This window comes from Neoarius graeffei, chromosome 13 (assembly GCF_027579695.1).
Source record: "Neoarius graeffei isolate fNeoGra1 chromosome 13, fNeoGra1.pri, whole genome shotgun sequence".
NCBI lineage: Eukaryota > Metazoa > Chordata > Actinopteri > Siluriformes > Ariidae > Neoarius > Neoarius graeffei.
In genome coordinates this window covers 26,995,879-27,018,257 of record NC_083581.1, presented here as the reverse complement: position 1 = coordinate 27,018,257, position 22,379 = coordinate 26,995,879, and the positions used below count along the sequence as shown (strand labels likewise).

General features: G+C 41.6%; 1 protein-coding gene across 1 annotated transcript in view; it reads right to left on the bottom strand.

The window, feature by feature from the left end:
* esyt1a (extended synaptotagmin-like protein 1a) overlaps nucleotides 1-19,683 on the bottom strand; it is a 91,064-nt gene extending 71,381 nt beyond the window's left edge. The window contains exons 1-2 of the mRNA XM_060937430.1: nucleotides 19,024-19,683; nucleotides 269-310 (exon numbers count right to left, since the gene is read on the bottom strand). Coding sequence (XP_060793413.1) covers nucleotides 269-310; nucleotides 19,024-19,338 — 357 coding nt within the window. The 5' untranslated portion in view covers nucleotides 19,339-19,683. The remainder of the gene's footprint in view (nucleotides 1-268; nucleotides 311-19,023) is intronic.
* Between the last annotated feature and the right edge of the window lie 2,696 nt (nucleotides 19,684-22,379).

Sequence of the window (22,379 nt, the reverse complement as noted above, 5' to 3'; positions counted from 1 at the left end):
TGAAAACCAGACAATCACTGCTTTGTAGAGTTTATTATATCCTTCCGACAGAGCAATAGAGTCTGTGAGCGAAAATAAAGTGTTCTGACTGTTCACTGATCTGTTCTGAGTGCTGGTGATTATACTGTAATGGAAAGACTGGCCCATAAGACAAGGAGACACGAGGGACAATAAACCTTTACCCAAGCATTGGAACATCTTAACATATTTTTGTACATTTCATTTTGGATGCACATGGGCCAGTGTGTATACTCGGATTATAACATACCTTATTAAGCCATTCAACTTTCTCCACGTCTGGGAAATTCACCTGTACAAAAAAAAAACACAAGCACAAACTTGTAAATAAGCATTCAATGTTACCACATCATATAAAAATACAAGAGCTGTCAGATGATGTGAAAATTCAACATGGTTAGAATGACAGCAATATAAACAGATGTGCTCATGCGAGTTTCTGTTGCTTCTCAGGAAGTTATACAATTAGAGATGAGATAGCAATGAGTTCCTCTAAAGCCTAGGTCACAACCGGACGTACGATTTTTTGGCCGTGCGATTTTTGGCGTTTCCCAAATCGCTGCGTTTTTTTTTTTTGTTCGTGGAGAAAGACGCACGTTGGCCGTAAGTTTGTCTTGCAACCTGAAAAAAACGTAAGCGCCCGTAGAGTTTGTTTGACATGACAAAGAACCTCTGCGGCCGGTCTGCGGCCAGTCTACGGCTCGAAAATCAGCACGTTTCACGCGCGCCCTCCGTGCGTTTCTTGCGTTTTTTGCACGTAGACCGGTCGTAGGAGCACGTACGGCCGGTTGTGACCGAGGCTTAAGTCAGGAGGTTTCAATAGTTTTTTGTAGCCAGGGATGACTTAAAAATAGTAAAATAGATAAGCAGAGATTTATGTCATGAATGTTATTGAAATGTGTACACAAGTATTTTGTCTATTGTTTTATTAGAGCTATAGAGCTTTCCACCAAAAGAACATTCAGTATTAAGTCTGTGTTGAGCTACAGGCCAACTAGTTTTTGGGTTTGCGATGTGTGGATTAAACACATTCAGTTCAAGGGACAAGTCAAACAGGGTAATAACTATAATATATAATATACTGGCTTGACCGTTGACATCAGGCAAGAGGCCCCATGGAAGATGATGTTTGCAGATGATACTGTGATCTGTAGTGAGAACAGGGAGCAAGTGGAAGAAAACTTAGAGACATGGAAGTATGTACAACCCCGAGTCCAAAAAAGTTGGGACAAAGTACAAATTGTAAATAAAAACGGAATGCAATGATGTGGAAGTTTCAAAATTCCATATTTTATTCAGAATAGAACATAGATGACATATCAAATGTTTAAACTGAGAAAATGTATCATTTAAAGACAAAAATGAGGTGATTTTAAATTTCATGACAACAACGCATCTCAAAAAAGTTGGGACAAGGCCATGTTTACCACTGTGAGACATCCCCTTTTCTCTTTACAACAGTCTGTAAACGTCTGGGGACTGAGGAGACAAGTTGCTCAAGTTTAGGGATAGGAATGTTAACCCATTCTTGTCTAATGTAGGATTCTAGTTGCTCAACTGTCTTAGGTCTTTTTTGTCGTATCTTCCATTTTATGAAGCGCCAAATGTTTTCTATGGGTGAAAGATCTGGACTGCAGGCTGGCCAGTTCAGTACCCGGACCCTTCTTCTACGCAGCCATGATGCTGTAATTGATGCAGTATGTGGTTTGGCATTGTCATGTTGGAAAATGCAAGGTCTTCCCTGAAAGAGACGTCGTCTGGATGGGAGCATATGTTGCTCTAGAACCTGGATATACCTTTCAGCATTGATGGTGTCTTTCCAGATGTGTAAGCTGCCCATGCCACACGCACTAATGCAACCCCATACCATCAGAGATGCAGGCTTCTGAACTGAGCGCTGATAACAACTTGGGTCGTCCTTCTCCTCTTTAGTCCGAATGACACGGCATCCCTGATTTCCATAAAGAACTTCACATTTTGATTCATCTGACCACAGAACAGTTTTCCACTTTGCCACAGTCCATTTTAAATGAGCCTTGGCCCAGAGAAGACATCTGCGCTTCTGGATCATGTTTAGATACAGCTTCTTCTTTGAACTATAGAGTTTTAGCTGGCAACGGCGGATGGCACGGTGAATTGATAATGTTCTCTGGAAATATTCCTGAGCCCATTTTGTGATTTCCAATACAGAAGCATGCCTGTATGTGATGCAGTGCCGTCTGAGGGCCCGAAGATCACGGGCACCCAGTATGGTTTTCTGGCCTTGACCCTTACGCACAGAGATTCTTCCAGATTCTCTGAATCTTTTGATGATATTATGCACTGTAGATGATGATATGTTCAAACTCTTTGCAATTTTACACTGTCGAACTCCTTTCTGATATTGCTCCACTATTTGTCGGTGCAGAATTAGGGGGATTGGTGATCCTCTTCCCATCTTTACTTCTGAGAGCTGCTGCCACTCCAAGATGCTCTTTTTATACCCAGTCATGTTAATGACCTATTGCCAATTGACCTAATGAGTTGCAGTTTGGTCCTCCAGCTGTTCCTTTTTTGTACCTTTAACTTTTCCAGCCTCTTATTGCCCCTGTCCCAACTTTTTTGAGATGTGTTGCTGTCATGAAATTTCAAATGAGCCAATATTTGGCATGAAATTTCAAAATGTCTCACTTTCGACATTTGATATGTTGTCTATGTTCTATTGTGAATACAATATCAGTTTTTGAGATTTGTAAATTATTGCATTCCGTTTTTATTTACAATTTGTACTTTGTCCCAACTTTTTTGGAATCGGGGTTGTACTAGAGAGAAGGGGAATGAAAATCAGGAGGAGCAAGACGGGGTAAATGTGCATGAATGAGGGTGAGGACAGTGGCATGGTACAGCTACAAGGACTAGAAGTGGTCAAAGCAGAGGAGTTGAAATATCTGGGGTCAACTGTACAAAGTAATGGTAAGTGCAGAGGAGAAGTGAAGGAGATAGTACAAGCAGGTTGGACTGGATGGAGGAGAGTGTCAGGGGTTATTTGCGACAGAAGGTTGCCACCAAGAGTGAAAGGGAACATGTGCAAGACAGTAGTAAGAGCAGTAATGTTGTATAGTTTGGAGACAAAAAGACAGGAGGCTGAGGTGTAGGTAGCAGAGCTGAAGATGCTGAGATTTTCATTTGGAGTGACAAAGTTGGACAGGATGAGAAATGAGAATATTAGACAGACGGCACATGTAGGACGGCTTGGAGACAAAGTGAGAGAGGCGAGATTGAGATGGTTTGGACACGTACAGAGGAGACATTCAGGATACATTGGGAAAAGAATGCTGGAGATGGAGTTGCCAGGTAGAAGGAAAAGAGGAAGACCAAAGATGAGATTTATGGATGCGGTGAAGGAGGACATGAGGATGGTTTGTGCTACAGAAAAGGATACGGAAGACAGGAGGAGATGGAGGGACATTAAGAAGAAGAAGAAGCCTTTATTTGTCACATGCACACTCAAGCACACTGAAATTCATCCTCTGCATTTAACCCATCTGAAGCAGTGAACAAACACGCACATATCCAGAGCAGTGGACAGCCATACTACAGTGCCTGGGGACCAGCTAGGGGTTAGGTACCTTGCTCAAGGGCACTTCAGCCCAAGGCTGCCCCATGTTAACTTAATTGCATGTCTTTGGACTGTGGGGGAAACCGGAGCACCCGGAGGAAACCCACACAGACATGGGGAGAACATACAAACTCCACACAGAAAGCCCCCCGTCGGCCGCTGGGCTCAAACCCAGAACTTTCTTGCTGTGAGGCAACAGTGCTCACCACCATGCCGCCCATTGTTCCTGTTAAGGATCGCCACCCATTATCCGCTGTGGCAACCCTTAACAGAAACAGCCAAAACAAGAAGAAGAAAGAAGAAGATACTGGTGGGTTGTGATTAAGTAAATTCCCTGGCTATGCTTCACAGACACCTGGATAAGTAATCCAGAGAATAAATTCTCATCTAAAACCAGATTAACTATGAATTTTGACCTGAAAAAACATCAACAGATCTGTTTCAATAAAGTGATAATGTGTGTCAGAAACAAAAGTCCAGATCTTCTACATCCATGGATCTGAAAACGTTCTGACCTCTAAACTGTACTGTACACTGAACAGAGTGTATTGATGAGGAGGTGAGAGAGCTGGACCAACTAAAGGACTGAAGAGCTGTTACGTCAGCCTCTTTAGGTAGAGATAAAGCCAGGGCTAAATCACGCTGGCTCCGCTAGCACTGGGTCATCAAATTTCATTGTGGGGGATGCAGGAAACCATAAACCAAAGTGAAAACAGATCATGTTGATGAAATTGGGATAAACCAAAAATCTCAAAAATTTCACTCCAAATGAAATCTTCGACATCATTGAAAATGAAATGTTAGTTATAATCAGACGTGGGAAGTAACGAAGTATAAATACTTCCTTAAAGGAGATATGCAGAACCTTTATTTTTAAATACATTTCTGAGTGGATAGTATCTCCATCCTTGACTCTTGTATGCTGCATAAATGGGAATAAAAAATTTTTGAGAGTTAAAATCGACCGCAAAGTTGGCATTCGAGCTGCCCCACTGAGCCAGTCAGCCCTGAGTGTGTGACGTCACAGCGGTAACCGGTTTCAAGGCCGAGGCCTTTGACAGCTATAGACCAAAGCCATATAAATAAACATTTATGGTGAAAGTAAGAAATCCCGTTACCGACTTGCTCAACTAAGACTGATTTGACTTCACTGATTGTTGGTTGACTCTCATTAGAACAGGATAGGTGTTATAACTTATGCGTACATGCATGCATTTTCACTGATAAACCGTAAAAGGCTAATTAAATAATCAGATGAACTGAGACAATCACATTCTGAAGCAAATTAAATAATCTTATACCGGTAACTTAAATACACAACACAAGTTACATGTATTAATCTAAATGCAGGTAAACAACGTGTTGTTGTTTTTGTTGTTTTGTATCCAAATGAGAGTCGCAGCTTACCCGTCTGTGTTCTCACTTCTTAAAGGCCGATCTTGTGGCCGATTGTTTTGAAACAATCTGACTTTCAGTTGTTCGTTCAGTTCTCCGTTCATTCGCTTCTTCCACGTAAGGGCAAGATATTGCTGATGAGGCAAGCATATCCAGCGGAGAAATCAGACGGCTGGTCCACTCATTCTCCATTTTCTCCATATTGAGTACTCCGCCATCACTGCTTGGCTCAGGCAATTACTAAAACCTGGGATGGGATGGGACATCACCGGTTTTAGCAACAACCGTGGGGAGGTCACTGCCCAAGTGATAATATATCACGTCCTGTTCCATCCCAGGTTTTACCAACAACCCTCAGCTCACACTCCAGGAGAACTGGTGCAACTGAACTTACTTTCCTTTTTAAAAAATAAATAAAATAAATCAATACTCTCCTTTTCTTGTAGTTTATTTTCCTTTAATTGTTGGTACTGCACCCTCTTTCAATATGGGCTTATAGCCAACGCTCCTCAACAGATCAGAGGTCTCGGATGAGTCTTCAGTAAAATGTGCAGAGCAGAGGAGAGAACACTTCATAGGCGCCCAATGTGCCCATGAACTTCTTGCAAAACGCATCCAAATCTTTGCAGTTTGAACATTCTTGGGCCATGAATGCAACGTAAATCCACCTTCTGTTGTGTTGCTGCACCGGCCAGCAACACGTCTACGTGGCCAGGCGATAAATTCAAAATGGAGGATTGGAGTTGCAGTCAGCTCTGTGTTTTAGTATAGTGGAAATGGCGATGAGACCGATAAACTTCCTGCTGTGACATTACAGACATCCAAGGTCATTCATTCAGACCGGTACCTATATGAATCACTTTAATCGTAAAAATTAGTATATTAGATTTACTGTTAACGCTTAAAACTATTCCTGTGCCATTCTTGAGGTCTCAAGGCATTTATAAACAAAAAGTGAGGCCATGGTTCTGCGTATATGCTTTAAACAGAGTTTTCAGGTAACTGTTACTTACTTACTGTCCCAAGAGTTGGCCTAGTGGTTAGCGTGTCCGCCTCTCTATCAGGACTGTAACCCTACTGTAACACCCCCCCACTGTAACCCTAACTATGTAATCGGCGGGAGGCCGAAGGCTATAGAAATGGAGATCGGTGCTGCCCTATGCGCCATATGGCACGGGAAAGGACTTTAGACTTTTAGTACTTTACTTGACTATTTATTTTCCTGGCAACTTTTTACTTTTACCCCCTACATTTTAACACAGATATCTGTACTTTCTATTTCTTACACTTTCAAATCAGACTTGCTACTTTCATTTTACTGCATTTCAGAGGAATTATCGATTATGTTTTATTTTGCATCACTGTGCACCATTCCTACATCAAGACAGATTTCAATCTGAATGTATGAATCGATAAGACATAGAAAACTTAGTGAGTAAATCAACCCCATCTGGCAACCCTGAATCTGAGTCAAAACATGAGCTGGGTTCGATTTCAGCAAAGTGACGCAAATGGGTTTTCTTTTAACTTTTAATTTGAACGTTTTGTGGAAACGTGCCAAATTGCTCGATTTAAATATCTAATGTCTTAGCTATATGTGATGGATGCGCTTCAAACTCTCCAAATAGGTTATTAGGAAGCATATAAGGAGCAAATCGGAAGGTAAGGATAGCTATAAGTTGTAGCTTATATAACTTAACAGCTTTGTTGTTGGTTAGCACACTGTACATAGCTAACTGCTAGTCAATCGGCCGCACATGCAAGTGAATTATTTATTTGTCAAAATGTACTTGGCAATTAAAGTATTTGCAGTGAAGCACCTTGTATATAGAGGATATTACATGGTTGTGTGAAGATATGATGTTTATCTAGTGGGCGGCACGGTGGTGTAAGTGGTTAGCACGATCGCCTTACAGCAAGAAGGTTCTGGGTTTGAACCCAACGGCTGGTGGGGGCCTTTCTGTGTAGAGTTTGCATGTTCTCCCCATGTCTGCGTGGGTTTCCTCCGGGTGCTCCAGTTTCCCCCACAGTCCAAAGACATGTGGTTAGGTTAATATGGGATGGCCTTGGGCTGAGGTGCCCTTGAGCGAGGCACCTAAATCCCAACTGCTCCCCGGGCGCTGTTAGCATGGCTGCCCACTGCTCTGGGTATGTGTGTGTGCTCACTGCTCATGTGTGTGTGCAGATGGGTTAAATGCAGAGAGGACATTTCACAAGTGTGTGATGAATAAAGGTGTGCTTTCTTTCTTTCTTTCTTTCTTTCTTTGAGTGATGAATGTATATTTCACAAGTGAGTGAAGTGAACAAGTGAAAATATTTTCAAGATGAGAAGATAAACTTCATATTTTCACACCACCGTGTAATGTTCTTTATATTATATGGACACATCCACAAAAAACAATATGCAAGAATTTTAATTTTGAACTGGTTCGCCATTTTGACAACACGTGTCTAGTCAGCAGGAAAACCCTGGGAGTGAAGTCATCAGAGTGAAATATCAGGAATTATTATACATACGGGCCACTTTTTCCATGGAATAAAAACATGTATTCTATTCCCTTCTAGTGGGTTTATTGATGGCATGCAATATTGTTATCAGCGCTTATCCTCCATGTATTACACCACTCTCCCCAATGGAGAATGAGCGTGCAATATTGTTATAATATTGCATGTTGTCAAGACAACACGACGTCACACTTCGGAGCTCATGCGAAGATCCAATGACAAAACTTTTCTGCTGCGCATGCGCACAATCATTTCTTTGTCGGCCGGGAGAGAGAGAAGACAAGGTTAATTCAGTGCTCGGATTAAGCACTAAATAAATAAACTGAAAACTGAAACTAAAGACACGCTGAACATCCGAAAGGCTACCTAAACTTCATTATATATTCTTCACACATATTTACAAGAGAAAAACATACCTATGGACATCGAAAAACTGGAAAAGAGACACGTCAGAGATGTAAAACTTCCGTGCTACCAAGTGACTGTGTTAACCATGAGTTGGCCTAGTGGTTAGTGTGTCCGCCTCTCGATTGGGAGACCGTGAGTTCTACTTGCGGTTGGGTCATACCAAAGACCATCATAAAAATGGTACCATCTGGCCCATAAGGCGCGCTGCAATACAGATGTGAGTGGGGAGTCAAACTCTCTCGGTTACCAGAGGACTAGCCCCCCACTGTAACCCTAGCTATGTGATAGGCGAGAGGCCAAGGGATACAGAAACGGAGATCGGTGCTGCCATATGGCGCAGGAAGGACTTTAGGCTTTTTAGAAGTGACTGTGACAATTTGTACATAAACATGGCAGCGAGGTTTGCTTCGTTAAAAGTGGAAGATTTAAAGAGAAAGATGAGCTGAACACCCAAAATGCTACAGAACTTCACTGGATATTCTTCATGCATTACAAGAGAAAAACATACCAACAGACACCAAAAAACTGGAAAAGAGAGCAATAGTGGAAATATTGTCAAAGTTCTACTTGGGGGTGAGGAAAAGTGATGGAGACTTTTCCAAGAGGACTTCACTTGTGGACTTCACTCAGCAAAGCCCTTTTGTTTTGAACAACTGCAATGTAGGGCCTCCGATTTTCCGCGATCGCGGAAAACGGACGGAAATCGCGGAAATTGGGGTCAGAAACGGAATCTACGGAGCCCCTCTGGTGACATGGGTGAAAAAAAAATATTCTGTGGCCATGAGTTAATAACGCGTGGGAACGAGATCCTATTCCGTGCCCACAAGCGTGGGGACGAGATGATTATTGGGTGGCCACAAATTAATAACGCATGGCCACGAGATGATTCAAGTTCCAGCCTGATGGGATGATGTCCAGTTTTTGAGCAGCCGTCAATTGTGCAATAAATACAGGATTTATCCTGTATGATGAAATCTATAACTTCCCCGAGGTCAGCATATTGTCTACGTTTGAGCCCGTGCTTTTTGAGCAGCCGAATTAAGTGTCTCTTGCTCAGAATTACTCCATGTCTAACTGCAAGTGATTTAAGGATATCATTATAATTCTTGCCTAGATTAAAATAAAATGAAATCAGATCAAACTTGTCCATATTTGCGGCTGAAGCTACTGATGCCAGAAAGTCAGCAGTCTCCGTGATGAAATGACTAACACTTCTCGTGGCCACGAGTTATTAATTCATGGCCACCTAATAATCACCTCGTTCCCACGCATTAAACAAGTCGTGGCCACGGAATAGGATCTCGTTCCCACGCGTCGCGTGGCCACGGAATATTTTCAAGCACAAAGGAACTCCTAATGCTGTATTATAATGGTGATCTTGAAGGCAGATTTTGAACAGTCAGATTTCCATTAGTAGTTTGCACCAAGGCTTTTCAGTTTAACATTATATAATAGCAACTGATTATTTTCATGATTTAATGGTTTATGTTCTTAAATAAGAAGTTATGTTCCGAAGAATGATTTTCTATATAAAGAGTTTGAAGACTTGTGCATTATTAAGACTACGTTCAGACTGCACCCTGAAACGACCCATATCCGATTTTTTTGCCCATATGCGACCTGTATCCGATTTGTTATTGACAATCTGAACGACACAGATCCGATTTTTTCACATGCGACCCAGGCCACTTGGATATGTGGTCCTAAATCCGATGCATATCCGATATTTTCACATGCGACTGCAGTCTGACCGGACAGGTCGCATTAATGCGACCTACACGTCATCAACAAGAGACAAACGTCACTATTCTGCGTTGGCTAATCCCGCCTCTTTGGTGGAAAACAACAACATTTGTACAGTTTTCAGAATTTAAATAGACATTTATAGAATTGATCAAGCTAATGTAGGGACCTGGATGTTGATCTGTTAGCCTGATTAAATAAAGCAGTTTCTATACCTGATTTATAACTTAAACCATCCTGTATTACAAGATTATAAGATTGTTCTGGAAATTTCCAGTAATTTGACACCTTCGGTCTCATTAGTCTGCTGCCCACATTAATCAGATTATTGTGTGAGTTCCGCCGCTGCCACAAAAACCACATCGCCAGGTCTCGCCTCATCTCCATAGCAAACTGCACTGGTGTTTCTGCACCTTGAGCCAGCGCTGAGAGAAGTTGCAGAATTCAGCTGGCTATAAACAATCTAAATAAATATTTATAAAATGTAGAAAAAGTTTATTAATATGACGAAATAAATATGTGCAAATTATTAAGCCTGAATTAAGAGTTTGGTAATACAGCGGCCGTATCCCAAACGACTGCCTACTGAAGCTCGAGTGCACTATATAGAGTTTAAAAATCCATTACTTCCTAGTAACATGTAGTGCACTTATATAGAAATTAGAGAGACATTTAGGAGTCAACCCTCGTTACCAGGCTACACGTTTTCATTTCAGTTCAGAAACAAAAACACACACGAGACCTCACATTTTAACACTAACCAGATAAGTAAACAAACAAACAAAAAAAGAAATCATTAAACTTGAAGAGTGCGCTTTTTTTTTTGTTTACGTATTACGTAGATGTGCTTATTACGTGTCAATTTGCGCATGCGGGACACTTTTGGGTCGTTTTCCGTTCATATTGGAGATCGCATACAAGTCTCATATAATTGGTAATGTGAACGGCCTAACAAAAAAATCGGATTTCACAACAAATCGGATATGGGTCGTTTCAGCTTGCAGTCTGAACGTAGTGTAAATGAACAATTTACAGGCAAAATGTAAATTAACCTAATAATAGAGTTAACTGTTAAATAATTTGAATCATTTAAAGTATATATTAAATGGACACTGTCACACACTTTGTTAGACCTGTCGTTGCACTGAAAACATTGTAAGCATAACAACGAATAGAAGTTTGAAAAACATGGATAAAATGATAACTGAGATTGTTTTATTTAAATGTACATGTATAAAGAGTAAGGATAACCATAAAAGTATTAATATACAATATAAAGTTTTAAAGAAAATAGCAGGAGCCAGTCAGCAATCAAGTTAACAGCATTAATTAATTACAGTCTTAAACAAATGAAAGAAACACATTTTCAGTGAAGTGAAATTGAGTGTTGATTCTAAGATGCATTAAGATATTAGACTGTGTACAGAAAGTTTAAAGCTTTATATGAAGTTGTACTACAGCAGGCCAGTAAAGCAGGATTACAGGGATAGCTGCACAAGGACAACAAACATGCAGATGCCTCCCAACACCAGTTACCTGAAACATAACATTTCATGCATTTATTACATGTACTTAAGAATTCTGATTCTGAATTATGTATTTTATATGTTGAAAATCTAAAAATACCAATTTAGTTGTCATTTGAGCATATAACTGAAACAAATTATCTGAAACGGAATTGAAACGGAATTAGCCATTCTCTGAAACGGAATTTAATGTTTTTTGAAACGGAAAATAGGAGGCTCTAGCAATGGAACAATTAACTATGACCAAAAGTAACTTTGAACTTGAACTGTCAACCTGGATATAGCTTGTATATAAATTGGGTTGTTGTTCAGGCTTTTTGGACTTGTACCATTTTTATTGTTAGAACTGTGACTTTGAACAGTACGTTGGATTGACAGAACAATGAATTACATTCGATCAGAATCAGCATTCAATATCGGTAAGTTCCCCCCTGTTCTTTTTTTTTTTTTTTTTATTTGCTAACAAATACAAACAAATACAAAGTAAGGACAGAATGAAACAAATCAATACATACACATGACATACAACAGAAGCACTAACGTAACATTAACAACAATTTCAAAGGCTGGACAATACTACTAATATGTTAACAAAGAGATGTAACAGAACACATGGAGACAAATTCGACAAAGATAAACATGTGAGATAGAGGAGGGTAGGTGGGGGGGGGGGATTTGGAGGTGTTTTGGGCCTTGAGTTATGGGTGGAGGGACAGTGTGTATATGTTGGGGGGGGGGAGCGGAGTTTGTGATAGTGAGCACATGTGTGTGTGTGTGTGTGTGTGTGTGTGTGTGTGTGTGTGTGTGTGTGTGTGTGTGAGTGTATATAAGCAGTGCTGGTCTGTGTCGGGCCAGGGAGAAGGAAACTGGATCATAATGAAGGAGAGTGGTGGGGGGGTGGGAGTATTATTTTATTTGCTAATCATTTGTGTTAGTACATTTTTTACAGATAGTAATTCTAAATATAATAGTTATTTAATAGTTAATTACGATGACTACCTGAGCACCTGTTCATGGCTATGGTGCCAGCCGCCCCTGCCCAAGCTAAATCATGATGGGACGACAGAGGGGAGGGGGAGGTACTGCATGAGGCAGGGCTCCGGGCCCGGACGCCCCACATACCGACACCAGCCCCCCATATCCTCCGCACAACACGCCCTACCTATCCTATATATGACTGTATATGACAAGAATGTGTGCCTTCTCTAAAATGTACTGCATTAAAAGAAGAGGGTATGCAGGGTGAAAACCTGCCCAGACCTCCACCTACACGCCCCCCACACCCTATGTAATCAAAGATATAAGCCTCCTCTAAGATGTATTTGCATTAAAAAAGGCAAGGAGTGCAGCGAAGCACCTGTAGAGGTTTCCCACATGCACTCCTCCCCTGCCCTAGTCTATCATGTTGTTCTTATTGAAGGTGGACAAATGGTGTGTGCTTCCTAATGTGTAGAGCATTTAAAAGAGGATAAGGCGCGCTGTGCAATACCAAGAATAGGCAGGTATCAGAGTGCATGCGTGGGGTGGGCGGGGCGCCGAGAGAACCTCGGGACCCTGACCCGGAGGGGAACCCTGACCCATCAACCCTCCCAATGGCACCAACCAACGCCAGTCCCACCTGACAGCCAGACAGGATGGGGCCGACCACGCCATCCCAGAAGCCCAGGTATAACAAGAGTAGATGAAGTGGGGGAAGGAAGACGGTAGCAGAGTTCCCCCCTGTTCTTAACTTTTTGTAAAATCTATAATTGTTCCATTGAATGTGTATGTATAATAATAATAATAATAATAATAATACTGTCTGGCTTTTTTCGTGGTATATCAGATATATTCCATTCAGCTAGCATAATACTGAACTCATCTTCGACTCGTTCAATATCATGCTAGCTGAATGGAATATATCTGATATACCACAAAAAAGTGTAGTGGTTAGCGCTGTCGCCTCACAGCAGGAAGGTCCGGGTTCGAGCCCTGTGGCCGGCGAGGGCCTTTCTGTGCGGAGTTTGCATGTTCTCCCCGTGTCCGCGTGGGTTTCCTCCGGGTGCTCCGGTTTCCCCCACAGTCCAAAGACATGCAGGTTAGGTTAACTGGTGACTCTAAATTGACCGTAGGTGTGAATGTGAGTGTGAATGGTTGTCTGTGTCTATGTGTCAGCCCTGTGATGACCTGGCGACTTGTCCAGGGTGTACCCCGCCTTTCACCCGTAGTCAGCTGGGATAGGCTCCAGCTTGCCTGCGACCCTGTAGAACAGGATAAAGCGGCTAGAGATAATGTGATGAATTGAGATACCACGAAAAAGGCCAGCCAATATTATTTAATTATTATACATTCAGGACACTTTTTTGATGGAATAAAAACATTTATTTTTTTCGCGGTCTGGTTTCCATCAAATCGTGCGCTCTGATTGGCTCGCGAGCAGTCCGGAATCCTACGATACGGACTCTGGTCACGGACCTTTGGCGACTCGCTCGATCACAACAACAACAAACATAGTAGCAATTTTTTGTCAACATTTATTTTTACATTTCTCAGTATAATAGCATTAATTTTACAGCATGGATAGCGATAACGAAAGTGTTCACAGCGAAAGCGCGTTTTACTACCCTGATGAAAACGAAATAAAAGAAAACATTTCAGGAGAAAGCCGAAAACCTGTAACTGTTGCTAACGCTGAGCAAAAACATGGCTGAATCCTGAATTACTCAATTTTGTATAAATAGGGGACTATATAGGCAGCAAAATGTAGTTTTTTTCCTGCCATGGAAGTGCACTTGTATACCGAGGAGGAAGCCATTTGCATTACAGCCGTGAATGAGGATTCAAAATGGCGGCTCGCCTTGGCTTTGTTTTCCCTTTCAGGCGCTCTTGTTTTCTGTTAAAATTTGGTAAAGAAACAAATAAATATATTATTTACCAGCTTAAGGTCGGTCCATATCATGAAATACCGTGACCTCAGCCTTGAAAATACTGACCTTGGCCCAGAGGCCTCGGTCAGTATTTTCAAGACCTGGGTCATGGACCTTCCAGCTGGTAAATAATATATATTTATTTTTTTTACGGTCCAGTTTCCATCAAATCCTGCGCTCTGATTGGCTGGTGAGCGGGTCCGTATCCTACAATACGGACCCCAGTTATGGACCCCGGTTACGGACCTCTGGCGACTCGCTCGTTCACAACAACAAACTACATAGTAGCAATTTTTGTCAACATTTATTTTTGCATTTCTCAGGAGAATAGTATTAATTTTACAGCATGGATAGTGATAACGACAGTCTTCACAGCAAAAGCGAGTTTTACTGCCCTGAGGAAGACGAAATAAAAGAAAACATTTCAGGAGAAAGCTAAAACCTGTAACTGTTGCTAACGCCGAGCAAAAACATGGCTGAATCCTGAATGACTCAATTTTGTATAAATAGGGGACTACATATGTGGCAAAATGTAGTTTTTTTTTCCCTGCCATGGAAGTGCACTTGTATACCAAGGAGGAAGCCATTTGCATTGCAGCCGTGAATGAGGATTCAAAATGGCGGCTCGCCTCGGCTCAGTTTTCCCTTTCGGGCGCTCTCATTTTCTGTTAGAATTTGGTAAAGAAAAAAAGAAATATATTATTTACCAGCTTAAGGTCAGTCCGTATGGTGAAATACCGTGACCTTGGCCTTGAATACTGACCTCGGCCCAGAGGGCCTCGCTCAATACTTTCAAGACCTTGGTCACGGTATTTCACGATAAGGACCTCCCAGCTGGTAAATAACATATATTTATTTTTTCGCGGTCCGGTTTCCATCAAATCCTGCGCTCTGATTGGCTGGCGAGCGGGTCCGTATCCTACAATATGGACCCCAGTTACGGACCCCGGTTACGGACCTCTGGCGACTCGCTCGTTCACAACAACAACAAACATCGTAGCAATTTTGTCAACATTTATTTTTGCATTTCTCAGAATAGCATTAATTTTACAGCATGGATAGCGATAACGACAGTCTTCACAGCGAAAGCGAGTTTTACTACCCTGAGGAAGACAAAATAAAAGAAAATATTTCAGGAGAATCTAAAAACCTGTAACTGTTGCTAACGCCGAGCAAAAATATGGCTGAATCCTGAATGACTCAATTTTCTATACATAGGAGACTACATAGGAGACAAAATGTAGTTATTTTCCTGCCATGGAAGTGCACTTGTATACCGAGAAGGAAGCTATTTGCATTACAGCCATGAATGAGGATTCAAAATAGCGGCTCGCCTTGGCTCAGTTTTCCCTTTCAGGTGCTCTTGTTTTCTGTTAGAATTTGGTAAAGAAATAAAGAAATATATTATTTACCAGCTTAAGGTTGGTCCGTATCGTGAAATACTGTGACCTCGGCCTTGAATACTGACCTTGGCCCAGAGGGCCTCGCTCAGTACTTTCAAGACCTCGGTCATGGTATTTCACCATACGGCCCTCCCAGCTGGTAAATAACATATAGGTGTTCTATTCCCTTCTAGCGAGTTTCATTCATTTGGTTTGATAACATGCAATATTGTTAGCATATCGCTTATCCTACATGTATTACGTCACCCCACCCAATAGAGAATGAGCGTTGAATATGGTTTACGATATTGTATGGTTGTCAAGACATCAGGACTTCACACAACTGAGATGTAGAACTTTAGTGCCAGCGAGCAACTGTAACAATTTGTAAGCAAACATGGCCAACAGGTTTGCTTCATGAAACACGGAAGATTTTGAGAACATTTTGGAAGAGAAAGACGCACTGAACACCCAAAAGGAATGTATTATAATAATAATAATAATAATAATAATAATAATAATAATGGCTTTTTTTGTGATATATCAGATATATTCCATTCAGCTAGCATGATATTGAACTCGTCTTCAACTCATTCAATATCACATTAGCTGAATGGAATATACTGTATCTGATATACCACTCAACACCAGCCAATATTATTTCAATATGTCACTCAGATCCGCAATGTATTTCATATGGAAAAATTCAAATTTTCCAACACGAGAACATAAACTTCAAGCCAACATGTGATTTTCTTATTATATCAACACATTCACAAGCAAAAAGTACCCAAATTTATCATAACAATCCATCGATTTCCTCATGAGTGACAAATAGAGATTTATGTCACGGTTTTGGTTGTCCATGTCCCGGATGTAACTCATATGAAAAATATGAGTGGCGTATTTCCCAGCAAAACACTTGTGTCCTTAGATTAGATTAGATTAGATTAGATTAGATTAGATTAGATTAGATTAGATTAGATTAGATTAGATTAGATTAGATTCATTTAGCTTTGCATAGAAACAGCTGGTAAAAATGTCCTTCAAAAGGCTACTTGTTATTTTTCCTTTGAATACATTTCAGAGCGAGTGCTTTTGTACTTTTACTTGAGTACAGAAGTTGAATCAGTACTTCTACTTTTACTAGAGTATTTTTACACAAGTATCAGTACTTCTACCTAAGTAAAGAATGTGTGTACTTTTTCGACCTCTTTTTATATTTGATCAACAGACTAATTCTTCTTTAAGAGTACATCAAGCGAGAAAGTTTGGACTCAAAGTGGCACTTCTCTAAACTACATTAGAAAGTTTATAATCTCCTTGGTTGTTCCTCTAAAGAACCCTTAAAGAACCCTTAAAGAACCCTTGAAGAAAGAAGTCTTTGTAAAAAAGCCTAACTATAAACACAGCAAAGAACATTCTAATTTAACTAGAAGTGAAACCAGAACTGGTAACGGTTAGAGAAAGGAAGTGTGGCACTGCCCCCTAAACTCATTCTTGCTTCAGAGTCTGATCTTTAACCAACCATTCCACATTAATGCCATAACATTCCGCAGTCTGGTCAGATCCTGGCTATTTTTGAACATTTAAAGGATCAGATCCCCAGCGATTGATACATCAGCATTCTTAGGGCACAATTTTGATGCGATTTGTTCATTTTGCACATCTCTTTTGGCATCATTGTAACAATCCCTGGAGATCTGATCCTTCGATGTCCAAATATAGCCAGGATCTGGCAAGACTGTGGAATGTGATGGTGTTAAAGTGGAATGGGGGAGGAGAGGAGCTGTGTGAACAGGGAGGAGAAGAGGGCATACTGTAGAGGAGCAGAATTAACCGTTTTGATCCAAAGCATGTGATGTGAAAAACAATTTTAAGAGAAAGGGTGTGGTCAAAATGGGCATGATATTCTAACAGACAAACCAGGGATGATCTAGGAGTAGTAAAGCAAACTGACTGTATGTATGTTTATAATCTTAAAAAACTTGTACTGAATAGACATATATTGACTGTGATGTCATAACCATAGTATTACAAGGTTTTATCTGAGTTGAATGGCTGATAGAACCTTATATTCACAAGGTGACGATCATAATACAGTATGATGATGTTATAACACCAGTATTAAATGCAGTAACCTTAACATACTAATATGACATGATTCAGTGAACTAGATTAGTGAGAACCTTAAGGAACAATATGAAGTAACATGGAAAAAAAAAACAGGGCTGGGTGATATGATGATTTATATCTACATGATATTAGATATCGTGATCACATAATATGATCACTGTGAGCGAATGATGAGAATGTCAAAGTAAAGTTGCACACTACCTACAAACTAGATGAATATGCTTGAGTCGCACTGTGCTGTTTATATTTCTGCAAGTAGCTGAAAGCAGAGATGTAAAAGTGGTATACCACTTTTGTCCGGCATAAAATTAAACGTTATAGAAAACGTTTGCGTGTCAGTAAAGAAAGCAGGATGTTACATAAGAGACACTTTTTCAGGCACAAAACATAATGAAGACTGCTGCTGCTGCAAAAATATGAACCAAGTGTGATAAAGTCTCCAGAAGATCCGTGTCTGCTTCTGTAAGATACTCAGTAAAACTTACAGCTCGTTTCCTTCCTTTTAAACTGCACGAATTGTACGTGAGACGAGACCACTATTTTGTTTGTGTAAAGCAAAGGGGAAAGTCATCACACTGAGTACTGACTTTGTTTCATTTGCTCACTGGAAACTCTTTATAATATTTTTTTTAAACACTGAAACATTTAATTTCATCATTCTGAATGCATCTTTGCTCTACAGCGTTGCTTTGTACAGAACTGTATATTTAACTAATGCCCTGTATGTTTAGAGGATTAGTGTCAGATGAGGGCATGAATTTAGGATGATGATGATGATGATTATTATTATCAGGGCGGCACGGTGGTGTAGTGGTTAGCGCCGTCGCCTCACAGCAAGAAGGTCCGGGTTCGAGCCCCGTGGCCGGCGAAGGCCTTTCTGTGCGGAGTTTGCATGTTCTCCCCGTGTCCGTGTGGGTTTCCTCCGGGTGCTCCGGTTTCCCCCACAGTCCAAAGACATGCAGGTTAGGTTAACTGGTGACTCTAAATTGACCGTAGGTGTGAATGTGAGTGTGAATGGTTGTCTATGTGTCAGCCCTGTGATGACCTGGCGACTTGTCCAGGGTGTACCCTGCCTTTCGCCCGTAGTCAGCTTGCCTGCGACCCTGTAGAACAGGATAAAGCGGCTAGAGATAATGAGATGAGATGATTATTATTGTTATTATATACATTATGGAAAGGTGTGTGTCCTTAAATAGTGTCTGAACCTTCTTACAGGACTGACTTGTGAATAACGGTGAGGTAATTAAGACCATGCCAACGCAGCCATGCATAACAGATTGGTAGGCTGGTCTGAAAGGGAGCTGAGAGATGTTTGGCAGATGTTCACCACACACCCAGAGAGAGAGAGAGAGAGAGAGAGAGAAACACAGTGTTGTTATGGTGTCGGAGCGTTTCTAAAGCCTTACCCATGCAGGTAATTCCCGGATGCTTTTGAACACTCGTGTCGTGGTGAAATCTTGCTCATTCTCCTGCAGGTACAAAGCGCTGTTGAGGCGCTGAAGCTTTCTGTCGCGGTGCTGCTGCCACCCCATGAACACAGCGAGGCCGAGCAGCACCACAGCCAGGCTGAAGCCGAAATACCCGGCCAGGTAGACCGGCAGGAGCGCGCCGAGGCATTTCCCGAAAGACAGCAGCACGGAAACGGCTCGTCTGGACGCGGAGTCCGGAGCAGCAGAGCCCTGTGCGCCGTAGCGCGGCCCCGCATCCTCCTCCTGCTGCATCGCCGCTTCACACAAAAACAAACAAACAAACAAACAAAGAAAGAGCGCAGCCGCTGTGCCCCGCTCCCGCTGTGCTCCGCTCCCGCTGTGCCCCGCTCCTCCCGCTGTGCTCCGCTCCTCCCGCTGTGCCCCGCTCCTCCCGCTGTGCCCCGCTCCTCCCGCTGTGCTCCGCTCCTCCCGCTGTGCTCCGCTCCCGCTGTGAAACCGCCGCTTTCCGGCAGAGTGAGTGGGAAGGCGCGCGTGCGGTCCTCGGCGCTGTGACGGACTGAGAGCTCTCTATGCCCGCGCGCGGAGTGAAGGCGGCGCGAGCGCTACGTGGCTGCGCGGGATCATTAGGGGAGAATCTGTGCGCGCGCGGGCGTGTCGGGGCGGGTTTAGAACAGCGCGAGCCCTCCTCGCTTGTTGCGTCTTGCTTTTTCCTCTAAAAAAAAAAAAAAGCATCAAAACCCAGAGCGCGCGGCTGCAGCTCATGCATCATGTCGGGGGTTCTGTTTTACACACACACACACACACACACACACACACAGTTGTGGTACATACAGTGACATGAGTGTCATCTTGGACATTAATGTTATCTCTCTCTCTCTCTCTCTCTCTCTCTATATATATATATATATATACACACACACAGAGTTGTGGTATGTACAGTGATATGAGTGTCATCTTGGACATTAATGTCATGGCTATGTCTCATCTCATCTCATCTCATCTCATTATCTCTAGCCGCTTTATCCTGTTCTACAGGGTCGCAGGCAAGCTGGAGCCTATCCCAGCTGACTACGGGCGAAAGGCGGGGTACACCCTGGACAAGTCACCAGGTCATCACAGGGCTGACACATAGACACAGACAACCATTCACACTCACATTCACACCTACGGTCAATTTAGAGTCACCAGTTAACCTAACCTGCATGTCTTTGGACTGTGGGGGAAACCGGAGCACCCGGAGGAAACCCACGCGGACACGGGGAGAACATGCAAACTCCACACAGAAAGGCCTTCGTCGGCCGCTGGGCTCGAACCCAGGACCTTCTTGCTGTGAGGCGACAGTGCTAACCACTACACCACCGTGCCGCCCTGATAATAATAATAATCATCATCATCATCCTAAATTCATGCCCTCATCTGACACTAATCCTCTAAACATACAGGGCATTAGTTAAATATACAGTTCTATTATATATCTATAATAAGCAATGTTTATAACAATATTATTGTAGATTGCATATTTATTATATTGTGTAATGTCTATATTATCCATATTGTCACACCTTCTTGCTGTGAGGCGACAGTGCTAACCACTACACCACCGTGCCGCCTGTCATGGCTATATATATATATATATATATATATATATATATATATATATATATATATATATATATACACACACACAGTTGTAGTACATACAGTGACATGAGTGTCATCTTGGACATTAATGTCATGGATATATATATATATATATATATATATATATATATATATATATATATATATATATATATATATATATAGTGGTGCTTGAAAGTTTGTGAACCCTTGAGAATTTTCTATATTTCTACATAAATATGACCTAAAACATCATCAGATTTTCACACAAGTCCTAAAAGTAGATAAAGAGAACCCAGTTAAACAAATTTGACAAAAATATTATACTTGGTCATTTATTTATTGAGGAAAATGACCCAATATTACATATTTGTGAGTGGCAAAAGTATGTGAACCTTTGTGTTCAGTATCTGGTGTGACCCCCTTGTGCAGCAATAACTGCAACTAAACGTTTGCGGTAACTGTTGATCAGTCCTGCACACCGGCTTGGAGGAATTTTAGCCCATTCCTCCGTACAGAACAGCTTCAACTCTGGGATGTTGGTGGGTTTCCTCACATGAACTGCTCGCTTCAGGTCCTTCCACAACATTTTGATTGGATTAAGGTCAGGACTTTGACATGGCCATTCCAAAACATTAACTTTATTCTTCTTTAACCATTCTTCATAGAACGACTTGTGTGCTTAGGGTCGTTGTCTTGCTGCATGACCCACCTTCTCTTGAGGTTCAGTTCATGGACAGATGTCCTGACATTTTCCTTTAGAATTCACTGGTATAATTCAGAATTCATTGTTCCATCAATGATGGCAAGCCGTCCTGGCCCAGATGCAGCAAAACAGGCCCAAACCATGATACTACCACCACCATGTTTCGCAGATGGGATAAGGTTCTTATGCTGGAATGCAGTGTTTTCCTTTCTCCAAACATAATACTTCTCATTTAAACCAAAAAGTTCTATTTTGGTCTCATCCATCCACAAAACATTTTTCCAATAGCCTTCTGGCTTGTCCATGTGATTTTTAGCAAACTGCAGATGAGCAGCAATGTTCTTTTTGGAGAGCAGTGGCTTTCTCCTTGCAACCCTGCCATGCACACCATTGTTGTTCAGTGTTCTCCTGATGGTGGACTCATGAACATTAACATTAGCCAATGTGAGAGAGGCCTTCAGTTGCTTAGAAGTTACCCTGGGGTCCTTTGTGACCTCACCGACTATTACACGCCTTGCTCTTGGAGTGATCTTTGTTGGTCAACCACTCCTGGGGAGGGTAACAATGGTCTTGAATTTCCTCCATTTGTCCACAGTCTGTCTGACCATGGATTGGTGGAGTCCAAACTCTTTAGAGATGGTTTTGTAATCTTTTCTAGCCTGATGAGCATCAACAACGCTTTTTCTGAGGTCCTCAAAAATCTCCTTTGTTCATGCCATGATACACTTCCACAGACATGTGTTGGGAAGATCAGACTTTGATAGATCCCTGTTCTTTAAATAAAACAGGGTGCCCACTCACACCTGATTGTCATCCTATTGGTTGAAAACACCTGACTCTAATTTCACCTTCAAATTAACTGCTAATCCTAGAGGTTCACATACTTTTGCCACTCACAGATATTTAATATTGGATCATTTTCCTCAATAAATAAATGACCAAGTATAATATTTTTGTCAAATTTGTTTAACTGGGTTCTCTTTATCTACTTTTAGGACTTGTGTGA